Source organism: Mobula birostris, chromosome 21 (assembly GCF_030028105.1).
Source record: "Mobula birostris isolate sMobBir1 chromosome 21, sMobBir1.hap1, whole genome shotgun sequence".
NCBI lineage: Eukaryota > Metazoa > Chordata > Chondrichthyes > Myliobatiformes > Myliobatidae > Mobula > Mobula birostris.
The window spans coordinates 11493609-11518287 of record NC_092390.1 but is presented as its reverse complement, the minus strand read 5'-3'; the positions used below and the strand labels follow the sequence as shown (position 1 = coordinate 11518287).

The window sequence follows — 24679 nt, the reverse complement described above, 5'->3', positions numbered from 1 at the left end:
TTCACGACACATACCAGTGATATTAAACATGATCCTAATTCTGAGGTGTTGCCTGATTGGCCGAGTTTCACCAGCATTTTGTGCATGCTGCTTGAGAAAATATTTCACTGCAGTTTTGTCCTAAACCCCTTATTTTTAAATAATTCTTATCAGGATCAGATTAATTATCACCAACACATGATGTGATCTTTTTTTGATTTGCATCAGCAGTACGAATATATAAAATTAAATTGCAAAAACATAGTGAAAAAGGGAATAATAAGGTAATGTTCAGAGTTTGTCCAGAAATCTAATGGTGGAGAAGCTGCTTTTGCATCATTGACTGCAGGTCTTCAGGCTCTTGTACATCCTCCCCAGTGGCAGTAACGAGAAGACAGCACATCTCAGATGCTGGAGGGCCAAGATCAAATACAGTATTCAGGACTTAAAAGCACAGGCGACAGACTGGATGGTGTCCATCATGTGATTCTGTGTGTGCGCGCACTGAGGGAGGTGGATCTGAGAGGCTGAGGTCGGTAAGGAATGAACATCCATGCTGGGTTTCGAAAGAATTTATATAAATGGTCAGGTGACATTCATCTGCCCTGTTGCTAGGTTCTTGTTGCTAAGTAACAAGAACAATCCCTTACTTGTTAAAAAAGAATCCTCCATTCTGTTTACAGCTTGGAACCTCTGTCATTAATAAAGAGAAAGGGCTGTAGGATTTGTTGCCAAGTTCAGGGGAATGTAGGTTAGAAACAAGGGCTCTGATAACCGGACCCTTTACTACACAGTTTCCAGACTATGCAGAAAAAACAGAGTCTCAGGCACTCACTGTATTCAGGAACTGGGAGAGGCATCTTGTCAGTCACCAGTGCTTCCCTGGACACCTCCCGGCAATCCCGACACAGTGATGGGAGCATGATAGGGCAGCAGATGGTGTGATCGCACTGTCAGTGTCCATCACACAGCCCGTGGGGACGCACTGTCACGGTGTCAGCCATAAGAGTAGAACAGCACAAAAACAGGCCTCTCAGCCCAACTGTTCCAGCCTAACAAGACATTCCTCCATGCTAGCCCCACTAGCCCACCATCAGCTCGAAACCTTCCAGCCCCTCTCCTCCATGTAACCTTCTAAACGACTCTTCAATATTCCAGTTGCATCTGCCTCAATGAATTCCTCTGGCAGCTCATTCCAGGTACTCACTATCCCCTACCCTCTATGTAAGAGAGGTTACCTCTCAGGCCTCTTTTAAATTTCTACCCTCTTGCCTTGCACGAGCCCTCCTGTTCACCTTATCCACACCGCTCATGATCTTATAAAATTCTGTGAGGTCGCCTCTCGTTCCCCAACACTCCAAGCAATGAAGGGTCAGCATGGCAACCCTCCGCCCCCCCCCCCCACACAACTCAGGCCCTCTAATCCAGCCATCCCCCTGCTCCAGGTTGACAGTCTCGTTCAACACTAAGGCCACCAAAGCTGGTCACGGTGCTCCATGAGTGATCATACCAACAACCTATAGAACTGCAACACGATGTCCCTATTTCTAACCTCAATGCCCCAACTGAAGGCCAGCACATTTAACACCTCCTGCATCACCCTGCCTACTTGAGCAGCCACTTTCAGCGAACTGTGCCACCTGTACTCTAGGTTGCTCACTCGTCAGTACCCTGCCATTCACTCTATAGGTGCCACCCTGCTTTGATTGTCAAAAATGCATCACCTCACACTTATCCAAGTTGAAAACCGTTTTCCATTCTTCAGCCATCTGATGAGCTGACCGATCAAAATTTCTGTAATTTATTGTACCTTGCTTCACCATCAACAAGACCCTGAATTTAGCATCAGTAAACTTGCTAACTATGCCATGTACAATCACAATTTACTATATCTCCATAAATAAGACCATAAATCATAGGAACAGGATTAAACCATCTAGCTCATTGCAAATACAAAATAATCTGCAGATGCTGGGATCAAAGCAACACTCACAACACGCTGGAGGAACTCAGCGGGTCGGGCAGCATCCGTGGAAATGATCAGTCCACGTTTTGGGCCGGAACCCTTCGTCAGGACTGAAGAAGGAGGGGGCAGGGGCTCTATAAAGAAGGTGGGGGGGGGGTGGGAAGGAGAAGGCTGGTAGGTACAGTTGAAAAACTAGTAATTTGAAAGACAAAGGGGTGGGGGAGGGCAAGCAGGGAGGTGATAGGCAGGAAAGGTGAAGAAGGAATAGGGGAAAACACAATGGGTAGAAGGAGGTGGAACCATGAGGGAGGTGATAGGCAGCTGGGGGAGGGGGCAGAGTGAAATAGGAATAGAGGAAGGGAGGGGGAGGGAATTACCAGAAGCTGGAGAATTCTATGTTCATACCAAGGGACTGGAGACTACCTAGACGGTATGTGAGGTGTTGCTCCTCCAACCTGAGTTTAGCCTCAGCATGGCAGTAGAGGAGGCCATGTATGGACATATCCTTCTTCACCTTTCCTGCCTATCACCTCCCTGCTTCCCCTCCCCCACCCCTTTGTCTTTCAAATTACTGGTTTTTCAACTGGACCTACCAGCCTTTTCCTTCCCACCCTCCCCCACCTTCTTTATAGGGACTCTGCCCCCTCCCTCTTCAGTCCTGACGAAGGGTTCCGGCCCAAAACGTCGACTCATCATTTCCACGGATGCTGCCCGACCTGCTGAGTTCCTCCAGCGTGTTGTGACTCTAGCTCGTTGCATCTGCTCCACCATTCCATCATGGCAGGAGAATGGGGTTGTGAGGGTTAATAAACCTGCCTTCTCCCTGTAACCTTTGACACCCTGACTAATCAAGTACATATTAACCACCTCTGCTTTAAATATATCCAATGACTTGGCCTCCACAGCTGACCGTGGCATCCGCTGACTATCTCTGTTCCAAGGGGAATCCTTCTATTCTGAGGCTGTGCCTTCTGATCCTGGACTGTGACACTATAGGAAACATCCTACCCAGATCCACTCTATACCGACCCAAGATAGTACTCTCAAACAACGCGACCAACTGCAACGTCCTGCAAACAGTTCACTGAACTGCTTCTTTCAAATATGGTTCTACTACGAAGTTGTGTGTCATTGGAACCTGTGATTTATATTTTGATGGTGAGCTTTTAGGCTCATTGAGGGATCTTGTACTTTGCTGTCTGAGAGTGTTTGCTGAGGTGTGGAGCGGAGAGCGTCGCCTAGAAGCCTGGAGATAGAGTGGATGTGAAGATGATGTTTCCTATGGTGATAGAGTCTAAGACCAGAGGACACAGCCTCAGAATAGAGCGGTGTCCTTTTAGAACAGAGACAAGGAGGAATTTCTTTAGTCAGAGGGTGGTGAATCTGTGGAATTCTTTGCCACAGGCAGCTGTAGAGGCCAAGCCTTTATGTATATTTAAGGCAGAGGTTGACAGATTCTTGATTGGTCTGGGCATGAAGGGATACTGGGAGAAGGCAGGAGACTGGGGATGAGGGGAAAATTGAATCAGCCAGGATGGAATGGTGGAGCAGACTCAATGGGCCGAATGGCCTAATTCTGCTCCTATATCTTATGGATGGTAGGGGTCTGAAGGGCAATGGTCCCATTGCAGGTCGATGGGAGGAGGCAGTTTAGATGGCTTAGGCATACTGTCTGAGCCGAAGGGCCTGTTTCTGTGCTGTACTTGTCTAGGACTCCAGTTGACTGTCAGTCTTTGTCTAGGTATAGTTTTCATAAACTCTATTGTATTCCCCCTGTAAATGCCTGCAAGAAAATGAATCTCAAGGTACTATAAGGTAACATACATGTAATTTGATAATAAATTTACTTTGAACTTTGAAACTCACTAATCACAGGCTTCCAGGGCATCAACCTTCAACTTCCATCCTCTGCTTCCTATCATCGAGCCAATTCTGAATCCCTTCCACAAGCACAAGCCCTGTATCATCCAACTTAATCTACCAGATCAGCCTACCACGCCACACCTAGAGAAAGGCTTTAAAAGTCCACATAGATAACATCACTACTCTACCTTCATCTAGGCCCTTGGTTACCTCTTCCAAAAAGTCCAAATGATTGTCATACATGACCTCCCATACCTAAAACCACGTGGAGTATTCCTGATCAGGCCTCGATTATCCAAGTGATGGCAGATCTTGTCCCTCAGAATTTCCTCCAGTAATTTGCCCTGCAATGAAGTCAGGCTCACTGGCCTGTCCTCATTATCCTTCTTGTACAATGGAACATTATCCACCATCATATCTTCTGGAACTTTGTCACTGGCCAATGACAAAGCAAATATCTCCAGAAGGGTCTCCACAGTTTTTTCCCTGGCCTCCCACAAGATCCATACTTGATCAGACCTAAGGGATTTGCCCACTTTAGTGTGCTTCACGGGTATGAGTACCTCCTTCCTCATAATATGCAAGTTCCCAGACTCCATGAATTATTACCTTCATTTCTTTGACATCCACAGTATTCTCCTTAGTAAACACTAGGGGAAAGACATTAAGAGCCTCAGTCATCTCATATAGTTCCACACATAGGCGAACTGCATCTCCTGTAAAGGCTGTGATGGTCCAAGAGCACCTTGTCTCTCCAGTCACTAATGTAAGTGAAGAACCTCCAGATTATCTCTAACCCTGCCTGCTGAATCCATCTCATATCTTCTTTTGCGTTCCACATTTCCCTCTTAAACCTGCTCTTTAAATATTTTATATTTTCAAGGTATTCAATGATACCCAGCTTCACGGCGTCGGTCGCACGGTCCGCGGGGAACACGGCACTGCAGCGCCAGTCCCAGAGGCACCATCACGCTGTCAGTCACACAATCAGGCGACATTCTGTTGAGCGTTCTATAAAGCAGTGACAAGACTCCAGTGTTATATAATCAATGGCACAGGGATAAGTCCACACTTTCACAGACTGACTGTTCTCAATACCTTTTGAGGAAACAGGAGACATCAAGAAAATAAAAAATAACAGCTCACCGTTAAAGCCAGAGCAAAGATATTATGTTTTCCCAATAGCACTGTCTCGTTCGACATCACAAACTTCAGCAAATTGATTAGTGCTGCAATGAGATGAGGCAGATAGTGAGAAAACGATAGTCAATTTCAACAGCTCATTCTGAATTTCACACTTGCCTTGATGCATTTTGGAATGACACACATTATAACTACAGTGGCAGACAGATGCACAGTGGCATGCAAAAGTTTAGGCACCCCAGTCAAAAATTCTGTTACTGTGAATAGCTAAGCAAGTAAAAGATGAACTGATTTCCAAAAGGCATAAAGTTAAAGATGACTCATCAATATTTTAAACAAGTAAACTTTCTTATTTCCATCTTTTACAGTTTTAAAATAACAAAAAAGAAAAAGGGCCAGAAGCAAAGGTTTGGGCACCCTGCATGGCAGTACTTAGTAACACCCCCTCTGGCAAGTATCACAGCTTGTAAATGCTTTTTGTAGCCAGCTAAGAGTCTTTCAATTCTTGTTTGGGGGATTTTCGCCCATTCTTCCTTGCAAAAGGCTTCTAGTTCTGTGAGATTCTTGGGCCGTCTTGCATGCACTGCTCTTTTGAGGTTTATCCACAGATTCTCGATGACGTTTAGGTCAGGGGACTGTGAGGGCCATGGCAAGACCTTCAGCTTCTATTCAAGTTCTATTCAAAAGGTTCAAAGGAACATCTAAACAAGCCTGATGCATTTTGGAAACAGGTCCTGTGGACTGATGAAGTTAAAATAGAACATTTTGGCTGCAATGAGCAAAGGTATGTTTGGAGAAAAAAGGGTGCAGAATTTCATGAAAAGAACCCCTCTCCAACTGTGAAGCACGGGGGTGGATCAATCATGCTTTGGGCTCGTGTTGCAGCCAGTGGCACAGGGAACATCTACTGGTAGAGGGAAGAATGAATTCAATTAAATACCAGTAAATTCTGGAACCAAACATCACACTGTCTGTAAAAAAGCCGAAGATGAAAAGAGAATGGCTTCTACAACAGGATAATGATCCTAAACACACCTCAAAATCCACAATGGACCACCTCAAGAGGCGCCAGCTGAAGGTCTTGCCATGGCCCTCACAGTCCCCTGACCTAAACATCATTGAAAATCTGTGGATAGACCTCAAAAGAGCAGTGCATGCAAGACAGCCCAAGAATCTCACAGAACTAGAAGCCTTTTTGCAAGGAAGAATGGGCGAAAATCCCCCAAATAAGAATTGAAAGACTCTTGCTGGCTACAAAAAGCCTTTACAAGCTGTGATACTTGCCAAAGGGGGTGTTACTAAGTACTGCCATGCAGGGTGCCCAAACTTTTGCTTCGGGTCCTTTTCCTTTTCTGTTATTTTGAAACTGTAAAAGATGGAAATAAAGTTTTCTTTCTTAAAATATTAAAGAAATGTGCCATCTTTAACTTTATGCCTTTTGGAAATTAATTCATCTTTTACTCGCTTAGCTATTCACAGTAACAGAAACTTTGACCGGGGTGCCCGAACTTTTGCATGCCACTGTATAATGTATTGGATGGGGCATCTTTTGAGAGGGCTGATTTGACTTGGACATCCTTGAACTTCTACTGTGTTGTTGGAATTACATTTATCCGCTATCAGACTATGGAATTCTGCCTTATAGCTCATGGAAACATTTAAGGTGTTAGGTACTCAGGGGTGTTAGGGTTGCACAGTAGCATAACATTTTGAAGTGCCAACTATCACAATTAGGGTTTAATTCCGACCTCTGTGAGGAGCTTGTACCTTCTGCTGGTGATCGTGTAGGTTTCCTCCGGGTGCTCTGGCTTCCTCCCATGTTCCAAAGACTTTGGGCTTAGTAAATTGTGGGCATGCCATGCTGGCGTTGGATGCATGGCAACACCTGCGGGCTGCCCTCAGCACATCCTAAGCCTATACTAGTCATTGATGCAAAGCAATGCATTACACTGAATGTGTCAATGTGTATGAGACAAATAAAGCTAACCTTTAATCTTTACCAACCCTTCCTCAATCAGCTCCACCAGAACTGGCTGCTAAAACTCTCGTTTGTGTGTGCACAAGAGACGATGGCCTGACATATATTTACAGAGTGAATTCAGAGCGAGAAAATGAATCTCAGGGTTATATATGGTGACGTATACAGAATGTACTTTCATAATAAATTTACCTTGAACTTTGAGAAGAAAATATTGCAACTTCCATAAACTTAATCACTCAGACTAAAGAAGTGAGCCTCAGATGGTGAGACATGCGTTTTGCTGAGTCTGAACAATTTCCAACAGGGGCGAGCCAAAAGATTCGGCAGCAGATGGTGACGGCAGATGCCACAGAGCGGGAGCTACCGAGCCTCCCTGCCTGTGCTGTGTGTGTGGCTGATCAGATCTGGCTGCAAGGCAATCTGATCTGGCGCCAGGCAGAATGGTAATTACCCAGGGGAAGGAGTTCAGGACGCGAGTATTCAAACTGCAGGAGGGGGAGAGGAAGTGAGGCAAAGGGGAGCAGAGAGAGCCTAATCCAGAGTAAAGTGAGGGATGAACCTGGAAGAAAGGAAGAAGTTAGCAAGAACAAATGGGAGTCACACTTCTGGCATAGTGGTTCAGCAGGTAGTGCAGTTGCTGGATCTGTGAGGCAGCCCGGGTTCCTGACCTCTGCTGCTGCCTGTACAATCTGCATGTTCCCTGTGAATACATGAATGTTTCAGTTTCCTCCACTACCTAAAGGTATGCAGGTCGATGGGTTAATTGACCACCATAAATTGCCCCTAATGTGCAAGTAGTAAAATCTGTAATGTCGCAGATGTAGAGAGGATAAGAAACACAAGACTGAGGACCAGACCCAGGCCATTTGGCCCATCGAGCCTGTTCTGCCATTCGATCATGACTGATTTATTATTTTTTTCAACCCCTGCCTTCTCCCAATAGGCTCTGCCACCTTTACTAATCAAGAACCTATCAACCTCCACTTTAAGTGTGCCTTGGACTCCAAAGCCGTCTGTGGCCAATAAATTCCACAGATTCGCTACTCTCTGGCTAAAGAAATTCCTCCTCATCTCTGTCCTAAAGTGACGTTCTGTATTCTGAGACTGTGGGATTAGCGTAAACGTTAGATTTGTTTATTTATCACATCTACATTCACTGATCACTTTATTTGGTACACCTGTTGTTACTGCAAATATCTCATCAGCCAATCATCTAGCAGCAACTCAATGCATAAAAGCATGCAGGCATGGTCAAGAGATTCAGTGTTGTTCAAACCAAGCATCAGGATGAGGAAGAAATGTGATCTAAATGACTTTGACTGTGGAATGATTGCTGATGCCAGAAGGGCTGGTTTGAATATCTCCAAAACTGCTGATCTGGGATTTTCACATACAAGTCTAGAGTTAACGGAGTATGGTGTGGAAAAACAACAAACATCTCGTGAGTGGCAGGGCAGTTCTGGGTGCAAAAATGCCTTGTTAATAAGAGCAGTCAGAGGAAAATGGACAGACAGGTTCAAGCTGACTGTAACTCAAATAATTATGATGTGCAGAAGAGCATCTCCAAATATAAAACATGTCAAACCTTGAAGCGGATGGGCTACAGCAGCCAGATCACACTGGGTTCTACTCCTGTACCTAATAATGGAAAGTGAGTGTATATCAAAACATACAGCAAAATGCATGTCATTTGTGTTAACAACCAATCTAACCCCAAGGATGTGTTGGGGAAAGTGTCACCATACATTCCAGTGCCAACATAACACGCCCACGATACTCAGCAGAACAACACTGTGCATGCTAGTGTAAAGGGAGCTTTACAGGCAACATGGACTCAGTGGGTCGAAGGGCCTGTTTCTTCACTCCGTCTATGACCCTTCACGCCATCTTAGACGTTCTGAGACCATGGCTGTATAGCTCTATGGCTCCAAGTGCAGACACAATCCAGTTCGAAGCTGAGTTTGCAGGCTTGGAGATGGAGAACAAATGCTGACTTGTCCTCCGAGGACAGAGCAAAGAGTGGCCCTGCAGGTTTCACTAAATCACGACCCCTAGACTGTCCTCACCGAATGCACGAGGAAACTCCGGCAGCCAGTTTAGAAACAGGAAGGTTTCACATACGGTAGAAAGGAAAAAGGGTAATCGGAGGATTAGTTCCTTACAATGATTGATGGCAAAAATCCAGAATTGTAAGAAGAGCCAGAAACGCTCAGCAGGCCAGGCTGAATCGGCAGAGAGAGACAGCATCAGGATCTCAGGTCTGACGAAGAGTCAGTGTCCTGAAACATCCGCTGTTTTATTCCCCACAGACGCTGTCCGATCTGCTGAGTACTTCCAACATTTCCAACTCCTTTTTGGGCACTAAGTGATGGAGTTGCAGAGAGAAGCTGCGTCAGAAAGACAACAACTCCGGTGACACAGTAGCGTAACGCTTAACAGCGTTTGGAAGATTGGGGTTCAATTCACGCTGCTGTCCACGTGTTATGTTGGTGCTGAAAGCATACAACACCTGAGAGTTGCCCCCAGCACAGCAGCGGACTATGTTGGCTGCTAACACGTGTGACGCATTTTGCTGTTGCATGTCACAATGTACAGGTGACAAATAGAGCTAACCTTTTAAAACCTCTAATATACTTCTACCTCTTCTACTGACAGCACAGCGCACATTCACAGCTGCACCTTCCCACAGACGTTCTCCCTCAAGGCTGACCATCTCACAACGCACCAGCCTCTCTGAAATATCCTACACAGAGCAAACGTTATTGGGGGATAGGTAATTAAGACAGGTGGATAGAGTCCAAATAATGTCATCAAAGGGCTGAACAAGACTTAAGGATCAAGTTCACTTTGTTTTTGTGGCTACAGGATACCAGGCAGATTAATAACACTGACTATGCCTGGCCAACCAGCTCATCCAGCTTAGTACACCAGTGACATCATCTGCTATGGCAGCTTGTACTGTTCCAGTATGAACTCAAGTGAACTTTTTAGGTAATTATTTTTGTTTGTTCAGATGCAGTCATTTTCTAAACAACCCAAGAAGCTTGCAAATACCCCAAAAAAGGTTTTCTGCTCCATTAGATCGATCCACTGTCATTATTCCAGTTTGCTGCCCTGCATGTATTTTTATAGAAGTCATAGTTCTAGAGACCAGTCACAGTGTTCTTTTGGCTCACGATGGAGACAGGATCAATGAATCATACAACACCGGGGGCCGTTCTGCCCATCATATCTTTCTGACAGAGTGATTCTCATTCTCTCCCTCCTCCTCCCCAAAGCCACTGCTCTGCCAATTATTCCTTGGGAAGTATTTATTCAGACCACTACTGCAGTATTGCGAGCAGTACCCTATATCCAAGGAAGGACATCCTGTCATTGGAGATGGTCTGGTCTAGAGGAGATTTACAAGAACTCTCCCAGTAACATGTGAGAAGTGTTTGCTGCCTCTGAGCCTGTACTCACTGGAGTTTATAAGAATAAAGAGGGAATCTCATTGAAACCCACCATATATTGAAAGGTCTCTATAGACTGGACGTGGAGAGGATGTTTCCAATAGTGACAGCGACTAGGACCAGAAGGCACCGCCTCAGAATACAAGGACATCCCTTTAGAACAGAGTTGAGGAATTTCATTAGCCAGAGGGTGGTGAATTCCTTGCCACGGACAGCTGTGGGCCAAAGCATTAAGTATATTTGAAGTGGAGGTTTACAGGCTCTTGAATAGTAATGGCACCAAGAGTTACAGGGAGAAGTTAAGAGGATGAGATTAAGAGGGCAAATAAATCAGCCATGATGAAATTGCAGAGCAGACTTGATGGACAAATGACCTAATTCTGTTTCTATATCTTATGGTTTATTCGATACCAGTACTTAATTAGCTTCCAGTGCTCCTTCAGGCAATGCAGCCTAGCAAACCAACACAAACACACCCGCTCTCCTTAAACAAATAGGTTGTGCTTAAGAGCATTAAAACCTGACCTCTGTTTGGTCTGTGTGGAGTCCGCCAGTTCTCCCCGTGGACCTGTAATACACCTTTCCACATCTCCAACTGGATGCTCGTTTTCATCCCACATCCCAAAGGTACTGGCTGACACGTTAAAATGGCCATTGTAAGTTACCCACACCAAAGTTACTCAATCCATCCTGATTTGATGGAGACAGACGTGAGAAGCATGGAGGAACATCTGGAGAAACTTCTGAAATGCCCGCTTCGCTGCCGCTGCTACTGTGCAATCGAGAATCTCCGGAGGGGAAGGCCCTAATTCCTCGGCTTTGCCTATTGCCTGTTGCTGGGGCCGAAGCGCTCGGCAGAGATGGTGCTCGGTGTCCGATGTCGGAGGCTCGAAATTTTCGGACGGACTCAAGAGTTGGCTGTGGTCGGGTGCTTCCAGGGTGCTGCATCGGCAAGTTTGCGGTGCTGGAAGCTCATGGCAGGGAGAGTTTTTCTTCCTTCTACCATCTGCGTGAGATGATGGGACTTTCGAGAGAATTTGAGACTTTTTTTTTTACCGTGCCTATGGTCTGCTCTTTATCAAATTACGGTATTGCTTTGCACTGTTGTAACTATATGTTATAATTATGTGGTTTTTGTCAGTTTTTCAGTCTTGGTCTGTCTTGTGGTTCTGTGATATCATTTCACGCACATCTGCTCTCACCCCATCCTCCCGCCACCCTACTAGGAATAGGGTTCCCCTTGTCCTCACCTACCACCCCACCAGCCTCCGGGTCCAACATATAATTCTCCATAACTTCCGCCACCTCCAACGCGATCCCACCACTAAGTACATCTTTCCCTCCCCCCCGCTTTCCGCAGGAATCGCTCCCTACGTGACTCCCTTGTCCATTCGTCCCCCCCATCCCTCCCCACTGATCTTCCTCCTGGCACTTATCCTTGTAAGCGGAACAAGTGCTACACATGCCCTTACACTTCCTCCCTCACCACCATTCAGAGCCCCAGACAGTCCTTCCAGGTGAGGCGAAACTTCACCTGTGAGTCGGCTGGGGTGATATACTGCGTCTGGTGGTCCCGATGTGGCCTTCTATATATTGGTGAGACCCCACGCAGGCTGGGAGACCATTTCGCTGAACACCTACGTTCTGTCCACCAGAGAAAGCAGGATCTCCCAGTGGCCACACATTTTAATTCCACATCCCATTCTGATATGTCTATCCACGGTCTCCTCTACTGTAAAGATGAAGCCACACTCAGGTTGGAGGAACAACACCTTATATTCTGTCTGGGTAGCCTCCAACCTGATGGAATGAACATTGACTTCTCTAACTTCCGTTAATGTCCCACCTCCCCTTCGTACCCCATCCGTTATTTATTTCTTTTTTTCTCTTTCCTTTTTCTCCCTCTATCCCTCTCACTATACTCCTTGCCCATCCTCTGGGCTTCCCCCCTCCCCCTTTCTTTCTCCCTAGGCCTCCCGTCCCATAATCCTCTCATATCCCTTTTGCCAATCAACTTTCCAGCTCTTAGCTCCATCCCTCCCCCTCCTGTCTTCTCCTATCATTTTGGGTCTCCCCCTCCCACTTTCAAATCTCTTACTAGCTCTTCTTTCAGTTAGTCCTGATGAACGGTCTCGGCCCGAAATGTCGACTGTACCTCTTCCTATAGATGCTGCCTGGCCTGCTGCGTTCACCAGCACTTTGTGTGTGATGCTTGTAACCAAACTTTCTTATTCATTTTCAGTGCACTGTTTATTCTGTAATTTATCACACTTTTACGTCTTAGCTCTCTACGGCTGCTGCAAGACAACATTTCACAGCATACAAGTCAGTGACAATAAACCTGATTCAGATTTCAAATTATTTATTTTCCCATCAATAGCAAAGTTATGTTCTGTCTTTACACTTGACTTATTAATATAAAATCAACAGTTGAGGGTCAAATGCCCTCCTCTGTGGTACCCTACCTGCCAGTCTGAAAAACCTCCTCCCTGTTATCAATCGTTTAACCATCCTTGCTATTGTACTAATCCCTCTACAGCAAAGCCTTCTTTTTTGTAACGACATACAGACGTTCATGATTTGGGCGTACGACTCTCTGATTGAATGGAAAGTCTAGCACACAGTAAGGTTTATGGAGGAGGGTGGCATATTCACAAATAAAATCTAAAGCACCAGCTCTTTTCAAAGTGACATTCCTGTCTGCTGTGATAGCAATGAAGAAATACGGGGCTGTAAGTTAAGGCAGCACCCGCATTAAATGGCCAATAAATTCTAAGTCGAGTTTAATTGATGCTACTAAAATGTTTGCTTCTCTGTATCATTTTGCGGTGAGGACCACGAGTCCCCGTGGTAAAATGAGCTGCCAGCAGAAGTGGTGGATGACAGTTCAATTTCACCATTTAAGAGAAGTTTAGATTTGGGGTAGGAGGGGAGTGGAGAGCTATGGTCCAGGTGTGGTTCAATGGGAGTAGGCCGAATAGTGGGATACAAGGGCCTCTTTCTGTGAGTGAGGATCTCGAAGACTAACAATTGCCAAAGGAGCTACTGCACTCACAAAATGCTGGAGAAACCCACCAGGCCAGGCAGCATCTATGGGAAAGAGTACAGTCGATGTTTCAGGGTCAGCCCCTTCGGCAAAAACTCATCTGTTAGAAGTTATGGGACAGGGTCACACTCTGTAGTTCTCTGTAATTTCACAGATATCTTTATTGGTAACTTGAAATTTATTCAATTAACTGAAGTTAAGTTCCTTCTCACAGTAGGACTGTGAGCATGGTTCCCATAAATGTCCAACCTCTGGATTACTAGTTCATTAAACATTAAAAATTAATTTTAACTGTCACACATACATTAAAATATACAGTGAACTGCATCATTTCGCATCTGAGGATTGTGCTAGCTAGCAGTCCACACGTGTTGCTAAACCAACATCGCATGCTCACAACTTACTAACCCTGACCTGTACATCTTTGGAATGTGGGAGGAAACCAGAGCACCCGGAGGAATCCCACGCAGTCATGGGAAGAACGTATAAACTCCTTACAAACCCCGACCAGTGACTGCTGGTCCTGTAAAGCATTATGCTAACTGCTACGTTATTGTGCGGCCGGTGACAGTAACCTCTCTCCTATGCTAAGCATCATAAGAATGGAACGGCCGGTGGCTCAGCGGCATCAGCGCCGGACTTCAGAGCGAAGCCTCCCGAGTTCGAATCCAAGTCTGGCCACCCCCCAGGCACACTTTCCATCCGTGCCGGGTTGAGCGTCGAGCTAGCCACTCGGCCTCGTAAGCAACAAGGGTCGAGCCAGGAACGTTCATATCGTGACCTAGTTAATCCGAAAGGACACCAATCCCGACACTGCGCACCAGACAAGAATGGCTGACAGTCTGGTGCGATACGCTGGGAAGGAAGGCTAAGAATAGAAGAATTAGGAGCAAAGTGGGCCATCTGGCCCATCGGGAATGCTCTGTCATTCAATAAGATGATGGACTCAGCTCCACCTACAGTACCCCCTTTTCTCCCCATGACCCTGAATTCCCTGCCGTGCCATGCAAAACTCTACCCAACTGTGTGAACCAGCTCCAGAGGTCAATCCTGACCCCCACTGCGCTTCTTGTGGAGTCTGCACCCTCTCCCTGGGTTCTGTGGATTTGTGTCAGGCGCTCTGCTTTCCTCCCACATCTCAAGAGGTGAGCTGGGCGGTTACAAGGTGTAGGTGTGTGAGAAAAGAACCAAGTGGAGTCGGTAGGAGCGTGAGAGAAAAGTTTGGAAACAGACAAGGAAATAGGGTCTGAAAGGACTGCCCAGGGTTAAGTCAGTATTGAGTGCCAGATAGACTGTTTGTGTCATCAATGGGTAGATACTGGATCACACTTCCTCGGTGTACCATAGTGTTGTGTAACTATCAGTAACAGGGCACTCACCTGACCAGAGTTCACGCCATGTGTAATGTAGCCGCACTCGACATTTCTTCTGATAACAGATGAGCTTGTGGACAATCTGAACGCAACGCCTGCAGATAAGAGAGGAGAGTCATACTGACAGAGCTACAGCATAACCATTTCGTAAGCGAACCCTGAGTCAAAGAAAAAGTATACCAGTTCCTGGTGAAAGTGGCTTCACGGAGCTGAGGAGACGAGAAACAGGGATGGGGTGAGGGAGTAGGTGTGTGGGTTAGGGCCTGGATGCCTGAAAACACAACAGCTACGCTCAGCTGAACGAAGCAGGAGGCACAAGAGATTGCAGTTACTGGAATCAAGAGCAACTGATCATCTGGTGGAGGAACTCAACAGGTCGACAATTCAACGCAATTGTCTACATTACAGATTGAAATCCTGCATCGTGACTCAAATTCCTGAGGACACTTACGAGTGCAGCAGAACGGAAGGATCTGGGAATACATATTCCATAATTCATGTTCAAGACCAAGGTAGAGTCCTGATGAAGGGTTTTGGCCCGAAACTATAACTCTTCTTTCCTTTCCTGACCCTCTGGGCTCCTCCAGCATTGTGTGTGTTACCCAAGTTAGATTCTGTGTCAACAGAAAGTGCTCCGGATCACTGGGTTTGGTAAACTAGTAAACTGGATTATATTATTGTCACATGTTCCATGGTGTTAAAATGGTTGTCGTGATGCGTCTAGTGTGACGGTGTCGTGGGCAGTACTTGTCGCTCTCACTTTCAGCTTCCACCACTGGCTAGCAGCCTTGCGAAAAGGAGAGCTGAATGTGCAAGTCTCTCCCTGCCAGTACATAGCCTCTCCAACAGCAAGCCTCAGGTAGTGCCTCCTCGCTGGCGACACACGGAAACTGAACTCCTTTTGGATTCCGGCTGAACTACAGAGGATGGGGAGGAGGTCTGGCCCCTGCACACATAGCACGCAGATCCATCGGTGTGTGGACACGCCCAGGTGCTCGTGAACCAGATCCCCAGCTATGAGTAAATAGCCCCACTGCCTCGTGGGCAGCCCTGGGAGAGACGAAGGCTACGGGAGTAAACCCAGACAGCAAATCTGGAGTGGAGACAGACGGATGACAACCACAACAACCATGGTACAGTGGAAAAACTTGTCTTGTATACCACCCACAGAGATCAATTCATTACAGGAGTACATTCAAATATTATAAGGTAAAACAACCACCAAGTTCAGTGTATTTGTGTTAAGAGTCTGGAGAATCTGTGTACAGTACAGAGAGAAAGTACAATGCAGGTTAACAGGTGCAAGGCCACAAGAAGGTAAATTGTGATGTCGAGAGTACATCTTATCACACTAAAAAACCAATAATCTTATACCAGTGGGTATTGACTTTTCCCATGACTGCCGGAAACTGCAGAAAGTTGTGGACACAGCTCAGCACATCCTAGAAACCAAGTGGCCTTCCACGTCTACACCTCCCACTGCCTCGGTAAAGCAGCCAGCATAATCAAAGACCCCCACCATCCCAGGCATTGTCTCTTCCCCTCCCCCTCCCAGCAGGTAGAAGATGCAAAAGCCTGAAAGCACATACCCCAGGCACAAGGACATCTTCTGCCCTGTCGCTGGAACAATATTGAACTGTCCCCTACCCTGATAAAATGGACTCTTGATCTCAATCTACTTTGTTATGGCCTTACACCAATCTGTCTGTCTGTAAAGGACATCTTTCTATCTGTAGCATTTTATTCAGCACGATTATTGTTTTATCTCCTACTACCTCAACTGTGCAATGAATTGATTTGTAGGAACAGTGTACAAGAGAGGTTTTTCATTATACATGCGACAAAAATAAACCAACTTAAATGTCGAGCAAACTTAGGATGCACAAGTAAATAAATGGGCCACAGGGGGTATAACAGCAAAGGCAGAAAGTAGAGGATCAATGGGAACAAAGGGATTTAAAAGCAGAAACGAGCAACTGGTTGATCAATGGCTTCAAAAATACTGTGGCGCTGAATCACAGTGCACAGTACTGCTCATGTACATTCTACCTAGACGAAGCTTAATTAATCCATTCAAGCAGATGCCAAAATCTATTACCATTGGTACCTATTCACAACCAAAGCTCGACAACTGCAGAATTGTACTGATACAGTGCTAGGCCTGGGTTTGATTCAATTCTGGTTACCCCAGTCTCAGGGAGGAATCAGTACTCCGGCTTATTCATTGCATGGAGTCTCACTGGGACTTCAGGTCATCTGCCCCGCCTGGTGAGTACCATCATACAAGGTGCAAGATCACAATGAGGTAGATTGTGAGGTCAAGAGTGCATTTTATTCTACTAGAGGACTGTTCAATAGTCTTATAACAGCTGGATAGGAGCGGTCTTTGAGATTGGTGATCCATGTTTTCGGGCATTTGTCTCTTCAGCCCCATGGAAGAGGGAGGAAGAGGGAAGAAGAGTGAATGTCAGGCATATAAAATGCAGGCAAGGTAAGGAGGAGATTAAACAAGGAGAAGACTCCAGACATTCTTTCACCCCTCTCCCACTGGGGAGAAGATACAAAAAGCTGAAAGCACATACCACCAGACTCAAGGCAGAATCTGTTATAAGACTACATATATGAACAGTACCTTAGTACGATAAGATGGACTCTGGACTTCAATCTACCTCACACACCTGATTATTTACCTGCACTGCACTCCCTCTGTTGCTGTATCACTTTATTCTGCATCCTGTTATTGCGTTAACTTATTGTACCTTAATGCACCGTGTAATGATTTGATCTGTATGCAAGACTTTCACTGTATCTTGGACTAGGTGACAATAATAATTCAATTCCAATTGGCAACAAACAAATCCCATTCACACAGGACATACTGGAAATTTTCCAGCTGTTTAAACAATGTCCATGAAAAAGCAGAGTTAACAGAATTACAGAGCACCCCACCACAGAACTAGGTCCTCTGCCCCATCGAGTCCATGCCGAACTGTTATTCTGCCTAGTCCCATCAATCCACACCCTGACCACAGCCCTCCACAACTCTCCCATGCATGTACTTATCCAAACTTCTCTTGAATGCTGAAATCAAACCCACATCTACTAATTCTGCTGGCAGTTCAATCCACATTCTCACCACGCTCGAGTGAAGAAGCTCACCATTGGGTTCCCCTCAAATTATTTCACATTAGATTCACCTAGTTCTAGTCTCACACAAAATCAGCAGAAAAAGCCTACTTGCAGTTACCATATCTAGACTCCTCATAATTTTGTATACCCAAAGTCCACGGTTATTCATCAGAATCCCACTTTTGTATTCTTTGTATGATTTCACCACCCACCCTACCCTACAACTTCCATTTATAGCAGTAAACAGACTACCAGTGTGTGGGAGGGGTCAGAGCAGGAGTAGGCCCTTCAGTCCATCATGTCTGTGCACACTATGCTGCCAATCCAATCTGATCCCCTCTGGCTGCACGTCCATGTCCCTCCTGTTCAAGTTCCTGTCTTAAGTGCTTTTTAATCGTTGCTATTTCATCTGCTTCCACAACATCTAAAGCCACCTACCGTTCTTTATAAACCATAAATCCCTAGAGGTATCTTCTGATTTTTATAAGGATGAAAGCTCGTGGATAGCAGGAGTTGAGATGGATACTGGTCAAATGTGGACAAATGGGACCAGCTTTGGTGGGCACCATGCCAGCAAGGACTAGGTGGGCCGAAGTGCCCATTTCCATGCTGTAATACTCCATGACCTAAAGTGTTAATTACAACTTTCTCTGTAGATACTGCCTGACCTGGTGAGTATCTCTGCCACCCTCCTTTTATTTTGGATTTCCAGTGCCTGCAGCACTTTGCTTTCGGATGAGTAATTTATGCTGAACTTACATATACAGGTCCATAGGGAACTCTTTCATCATGTGCGTGACCATGAATTCCACCATTAGATCTGGAAAACAGAGTGAAATATGGATATAATGTGGCTGAAAGTTGGCTACCCTCCACATAATCACCCCTGCCTTGCTGAATTTTTCCATTTACAACATTATCTAGTTCAGGGCTGCTTGCCTAATGACTGCGGTTGTAAGATGCAGCACGATGCCCGAATTGAAAGCATCTCTCTTCCAACCTCCCTCCCCCACCCCACCCCACCCCCACCCATCTACAGCAGAAATAGGGGAAGGTGAGGAATGCTGCTGGCTTTCCTCCAGGGCTGTTGGAGGGTCAAGGCCACTACAGCAGCCCACTCACAAATCCTCAGAAGCACCTACTGCACCAATCTCCCAGTCTGCATCATGGTGCCAGAGATACATAAATTTCTTTCCACTCCAGCACCAATACTTGCACTTCTCTCGATGAGAAAAAAAATCGATGACTGAGATGTCCGTTACATCATCTCACATTACAGACAGTGCTGAGGTAATGTTCAATATAGTCATTTCCAACCTTGTTGATCTACAACACTCAACACAACTATAAATAACCTGACAGCTGGCTGGATAAGGAAATTATTGAGGATTTAATTGTTCTTCATTGCAAGGCTGAAGGATCAACAACATAGTTGTGATAGCAATCTCGTAAATTCTCAAGACATGATTAAAATGGAGAACCACGTTAGGAACATTGAAGAGTACAGCACAGGAACAGGAAATGTTGTGCAGAACCAGCTATAAAGTAAATCAACCAAACCCAATCTCTCCTACCACACAATGTCCACATTCCCCCATCTTCCTCATATTCACATGCCTATCCAAACAGCTCTCAAAAGCCTCTAACATTAAAGAGGATACCAAAAGTTTCTTCAGATACATAAAGTGTAAAAGGGAGGCGAGAGTGGATACCGGACCACTGGAAAATGATGCTGGAGAGGTAGTAATGGGAGACAAGGAAATGGCAGATGAACTTATTAAGTATTTTGCATCAGTTTTCAATGTGGAAGACACTAGCAGTATGATGGAAGTTCCAAGTGTCAGGGGTCATGAAGAGTGTGAAGTTACCATTTCTAGAGAGAAGGTTCTTGGGAAACTGATAGGTCTGAAGGTAGATAAATCACCTGGAAGAGGTGGTGTACACCCCAGGGTTCTGAAGGTGGTGGCTGAAGCAATTGTCGAGGTATTAGTGATAATCTTTCAAGAATCCCTAGATTCTGGAATGGTTCCAGAAGACTATTAAATTGCAAATGTCAGTCCACTCTTCAAGAAGGGAGAAAGACAGAAGAAAGGAAATTATAGGCCAGTTAGTCTGACATCAATGTTTAGGAAGATGTTGGAGTCAATTGGTTTTGGGGTACTTGGAGGCACATAATAGGCCATTGTCAGCACTGTTTCCTCAAGGGAAAACCTTGCCTGACAAATCTATTAGAATTCTCTGAAGAAATAACAAGCAGGATGGACAAAGGAGAATCAGTTGATGTTGTATACTTGGATTTTAAGAAGCCCTTTGACAAGATGCCACACAAGGCTGCTTAACAGCTACGAGCCCATGGTGTTACAGGCATGGAAATATACTAGCATGGATAAAACAGTGGCAGATTGGCAGCAGGCAAAGAGTGGGAATAAAGAGAGCCCTTTCCAGTTAGCTGCTAGTGACTATCGGTGAGACGCAGGGGTCTGTGTTGGGACGGCTTCTTTTTACATTATATGTCAATGACTTGGATGACGGAGTTGATGATTTTGTGGCAAAGTTTGTAGACCAGACAAAGGTAGTTAGAGGAGTAGGTAGCTTTGAGGAGGTAGAAGGATTTAGACAGAATAGAGGCATGGGCAAAGTGACAGATGGAATACAGTTTGGCAAACATATGGTCATGCACTTCGGTAGAAGAAAAGGATAGACTATTTTCTAAATGGAGAGCAAATTCAAAAATCTGAGATGCAAAGGGACTTGGGAGCCCTAGTGCAGGATTCCCTAAAGGTTAATTTGCAGGTTGAGTTGGTGGTAAGGAAGGCAAATGGTATGTTTGCATTCATTTCAAGAGGACCAGAATTTTATAGCAAGTATGTAGTGTTGAGGCTTTATAAAGCACAATAAGGCCTCACTTGGAGGAATATGAACAGTCCTTGTCCCCTTATCTCAGAAAGGATGTGCTGACAGTGGAAAGGATTCAAAGGAGGCTCAAAAAATGATTCCAGGATTGAATAGCTTATCAAATGAAGAAGGTTTGATGGCTCTGGGCCTGTACTCACTGAAATTCAGAAAAATGATGGGTGACCTCATTGAGATATGATAGATTCTGATAGGGCATGAAGGGATGTGGGGAGAAGGCAGGAGGTTGGGGCGAAGAGGAGAACTGGATCAGCCATGAAGTGGCAGAGCAGGCTTGATGGTTTTGTGAAGTGTCCAAAATTCTCAAAACTCTGGAGATTGGAGTCACAGACATCATGTAGACATTGGTTTGAAAGAAAGATTAGCTTTGTCACACATGCATTGAAACATACTGTGAAATTGGTCATTTTGCATCAACAACCAACAGTCTGAAGGTGTGCTGGGGCAGCCCACAAGTGGTGCCATGTTTCCAGAGCCAAGACAGCGTGCTCACAACTCACTAACCCTAATCCATAAGTCTTTCGAATGTGGGTAGAAACTAGAGCACCCGGCGAAAATCCACGTGGTCTCAGGGAGAAAGTACAAACTCCTTAAAGGCAGCAGTAGGAACTGAAAGCAACACACATAAAAGTTGCTGGTGAACGCCCGAAACGTTGACTGTACCTCTTTCTGGAGATGCTGCCTGGCCTGCTGTGTTCACCAGCAACTTTTATGTGTGTTGCTTGAAATTCCACCATCTGCAGATTTCCTCGTGTTTGAGTAGGAACTGAACCACAGTTGCTAGCACTGAAAAGTGTTGTTAGCTGCTCGCTAGCGTGTTGTCTGAGGTATCACAGCCCTAATGCACTGGGGAGCCTAGACCCCTCAAAACAAGGGCCAGCAATGTGAGAGGCACAATAAAGCACAGCTCTGTGACAGTTTAATCATTTTGATCTCATTTCAGTATGTCTATATTTCTGCAAAAGTAACAACCGCATTCATATTTATTGGTTCTTAGATTGCCTGCAAGCTATTAATCAGTGAGGCCACATGGTCTGTATGGAGTAAAAGCTCAATTCTGAACAAAAAGGATAAATAAAAAATATTGTCATTGAGCTAAAAAGAAAACATCTTTTTTATAAAATACGTAGATTAAAATAGTAAAGGAACCCAAGTATTTAAGTATTCTACAGCACAGCTCCAAGAAGATGCAGTATTTTAATACAGCTTCTAAATTTCAATAATTACTTTTGTCCCAGCGTGGTGCCAAAGTGGCCACAGTCTAATTTCTCAAGCTTCGGAATTGGATTTAAATTAGTATAATTCATTCATATATATTCACCACTAGCAGTAATGAATAGACTGGGCCAAACTGGAAATTAGACTATATTCTTTCTTCAGGATAGCTTTCTATTCATTCGATTTGCACAGACTTGAGACATTAATTCATAGTAATGCAGGACGAGGTACAGTCCTCATTCTGTGCTGGACAAATTGATCTCAGGCATGACAGTACCACAATGATCTCAGTCCCCAGGGGAAGATGCTTTGCAAATGTATTTTCCCCCCACTGGATTTAAGACTATAAGACAATAAGACAGAGGACCAAAATTAGACCAGTTAGCCCATTGAGTCTGCGCTGTCATTCCATTACAGCCAATTTATTATCCCTCTCAACCACCATTCTCTTGCCTTTTCCCTGTAACCTTTGACAACCTTACTAATCAAGAACCTATTAACTTCTGCTTTAAATAAACCAATAACTTGGCCTCCATAGCCACCTGTGGCAATGAATTCCACAGACTCACCACCTTCTGGCTAAAGAAATTCCTCCCCATCTCTGTTCTAAAGGGATATCTTTTTATTCTGAGGTTATGCCTTCTAATCCTAGAGCGGCATGCGAGGTTCATTCAGAGGGCTGTTAACAGCTTCATTTCTGTGGGAAATCACATCTTAAAAGGTAAATACCCTTCCCTAAAAGCCAGTGGGGTTGGACAACACAGAAACAGGCCTTTCGGCCCAACTCATCCATGCTGACCAAGATGCCTTCCTGAGCTAGTTTCTTCTTCCTGTGTTCGGCCCATGACCCTCCTTGTTTTTATGATCCATGAATGTGTCCAAATGGTTTTTAAATGTTATTATTGTACCTGCCTCTGGCAATCTGCTCCCATTACCCACAAACCTGCGTGAAGTGGCCCCTCACATCCTCCTTCAATTTCTCCCTCTTACTTAAACCTACGCCTCTAAGTTTTAGACTCCTCTACATTTGGAAAAAGAGACCAACTTTATGAGTGTCTCTCATGATTTCAATAAACTCCTCGAAGCTCACCCCTCAGCCTCCTTGGCTTGAGGAAAAACATGTTAATGAAAATGTAGAATCTGACAACTTTCATTGCTCCCATCCTCTATTACTTCATGAGATTAACTTAAATTTCTCAGCTCCCGCACTGGGAAGTGTGCTTGTTTTTTTTCCAGATCAATTCATTCATATGACCACGAAATTATTGTGGCCTTGTGTACTCATGCTCCCTGCTGTTTAATGGTCTCTCCTGTGAGACAGGATGAGGAGATCAGACACTGCTTGGTGCTATGGGTCACTGAACATCACTCTCACCAGCCAGAAAGTTACAGGATTAAGGAGCACCCCAGAGACATGAACACACAGGCCAAGCTGACAGTACTGAGGAAGGTCAGCAGAACTGGCAGAGGTTCAGAAATTCATCAGAGATCCCAATCCGCTCCTTCAGATCAACATAAAAGATACCATGACACTCACTATTTCACTGAAAACCACGCCAGTTATCCCTGGTAGCCTGAGTAATATTTAGCCCTGAACCAGCATTGCTAATAAGGATGGAATTGGTAATTTTTCATCACTATTTGTAGCATTTTGTTACATGCAAAGCTGTTATTTTAAAATATTGACTAAATTAGAAAAGAACTCCATTAATTGTAAAATACTCTGTAAATCCCAGCCGGGGGTGGGGGGAAGAAACAAGAGTTCCCGGGGAAAACCCACGCATTGCATGGGGAGGACGGACTGAGTTTTCTTACAGGAGACACCGGGACTGAACTCTAATCTCTGACTCCCTAAGCTGTCCTTGCTTCATGCTAACCACTACACCATTTGAAAGCTCAATCATTGACTATCGGTAAATGCAACAGCCTTGAAAGTGGATGTGCAGAAAGAGCTGCGAACCACATTTCCTATCATTCAATAAGACAGATGCCACCACATCTCTACATCAAATCCAGGGCTGATTCCAAAAGCTTTCTGTGATTGTAGATGATTGATACTTCAACTCCTTCTTTTTCCTTTCCTCGATTGACAGCTGCATCACCTCCTGGAGCCCACTACCCTAGGGACCCACCTCTTGATCATTCACACTGGGCAGTGGGAAGGTCGTTCGTCTCCACATCAGAAGGAAGATTGATCTATCAATCTATCTATTTAAAGATACAGCACAAAGTAGGCCTTCCGGCCATTCAGCTATACTGCCACAGCAACCTCCAACAAAACCGATTAACCTTAACCTAATCACCGGACAATTTGCTATGACCAATTAACCTATCCTGTACGCCTTTGGACTGTGGGAGGAAATCAGAGAAAACCCACGTGTTCCACTGGGAGGACATACAGAGACTCCTTACACAACAGCACTGGAATTGAACTGCGAATTCCGGAACGCCCCAGGCTGTAACAGCGTCACGCTAACCACTACACCACCGTGGTGCCCAACATGAATTCCACATTCTACTCCATGTCTGGCTTAACAAGCCCAAGAATAGATTCAAGATTCAGGGTTCACTTATGATCAAAGAATGTACAAATTATACAACCTTGAGATTTGCTTG

General features: G+C 45.0%; 1 protein-coding gene across 1 annotated transcript in view; it reads right to left on the bottom strand.

The window, feature by feature from the left end:
- Positions 1-24679, bottom strand: part of armh3 (armadillo like helical domain containing 3) — a 184026-nt gene that overhangs the window by 81272 nt on the left and 78075 nt on the right. The window contains exons 19-21 of the mRNA XM_072238945.1: positions 18692-18752; positions 14810-14898; positions 4955-5037 (exon numbers count right to left, since the gene is read on the bottom strand). Coding sequence (XP_072095046.1) covers positions 4955-5037; positions 14810-14898; positions 18692-18752 — 233 coding nt within the window. The remainder of the gene's footprint in view (positions 1-4954; positions 5038-14809; positions 14899-18691; positions 18753-24679) is intronic.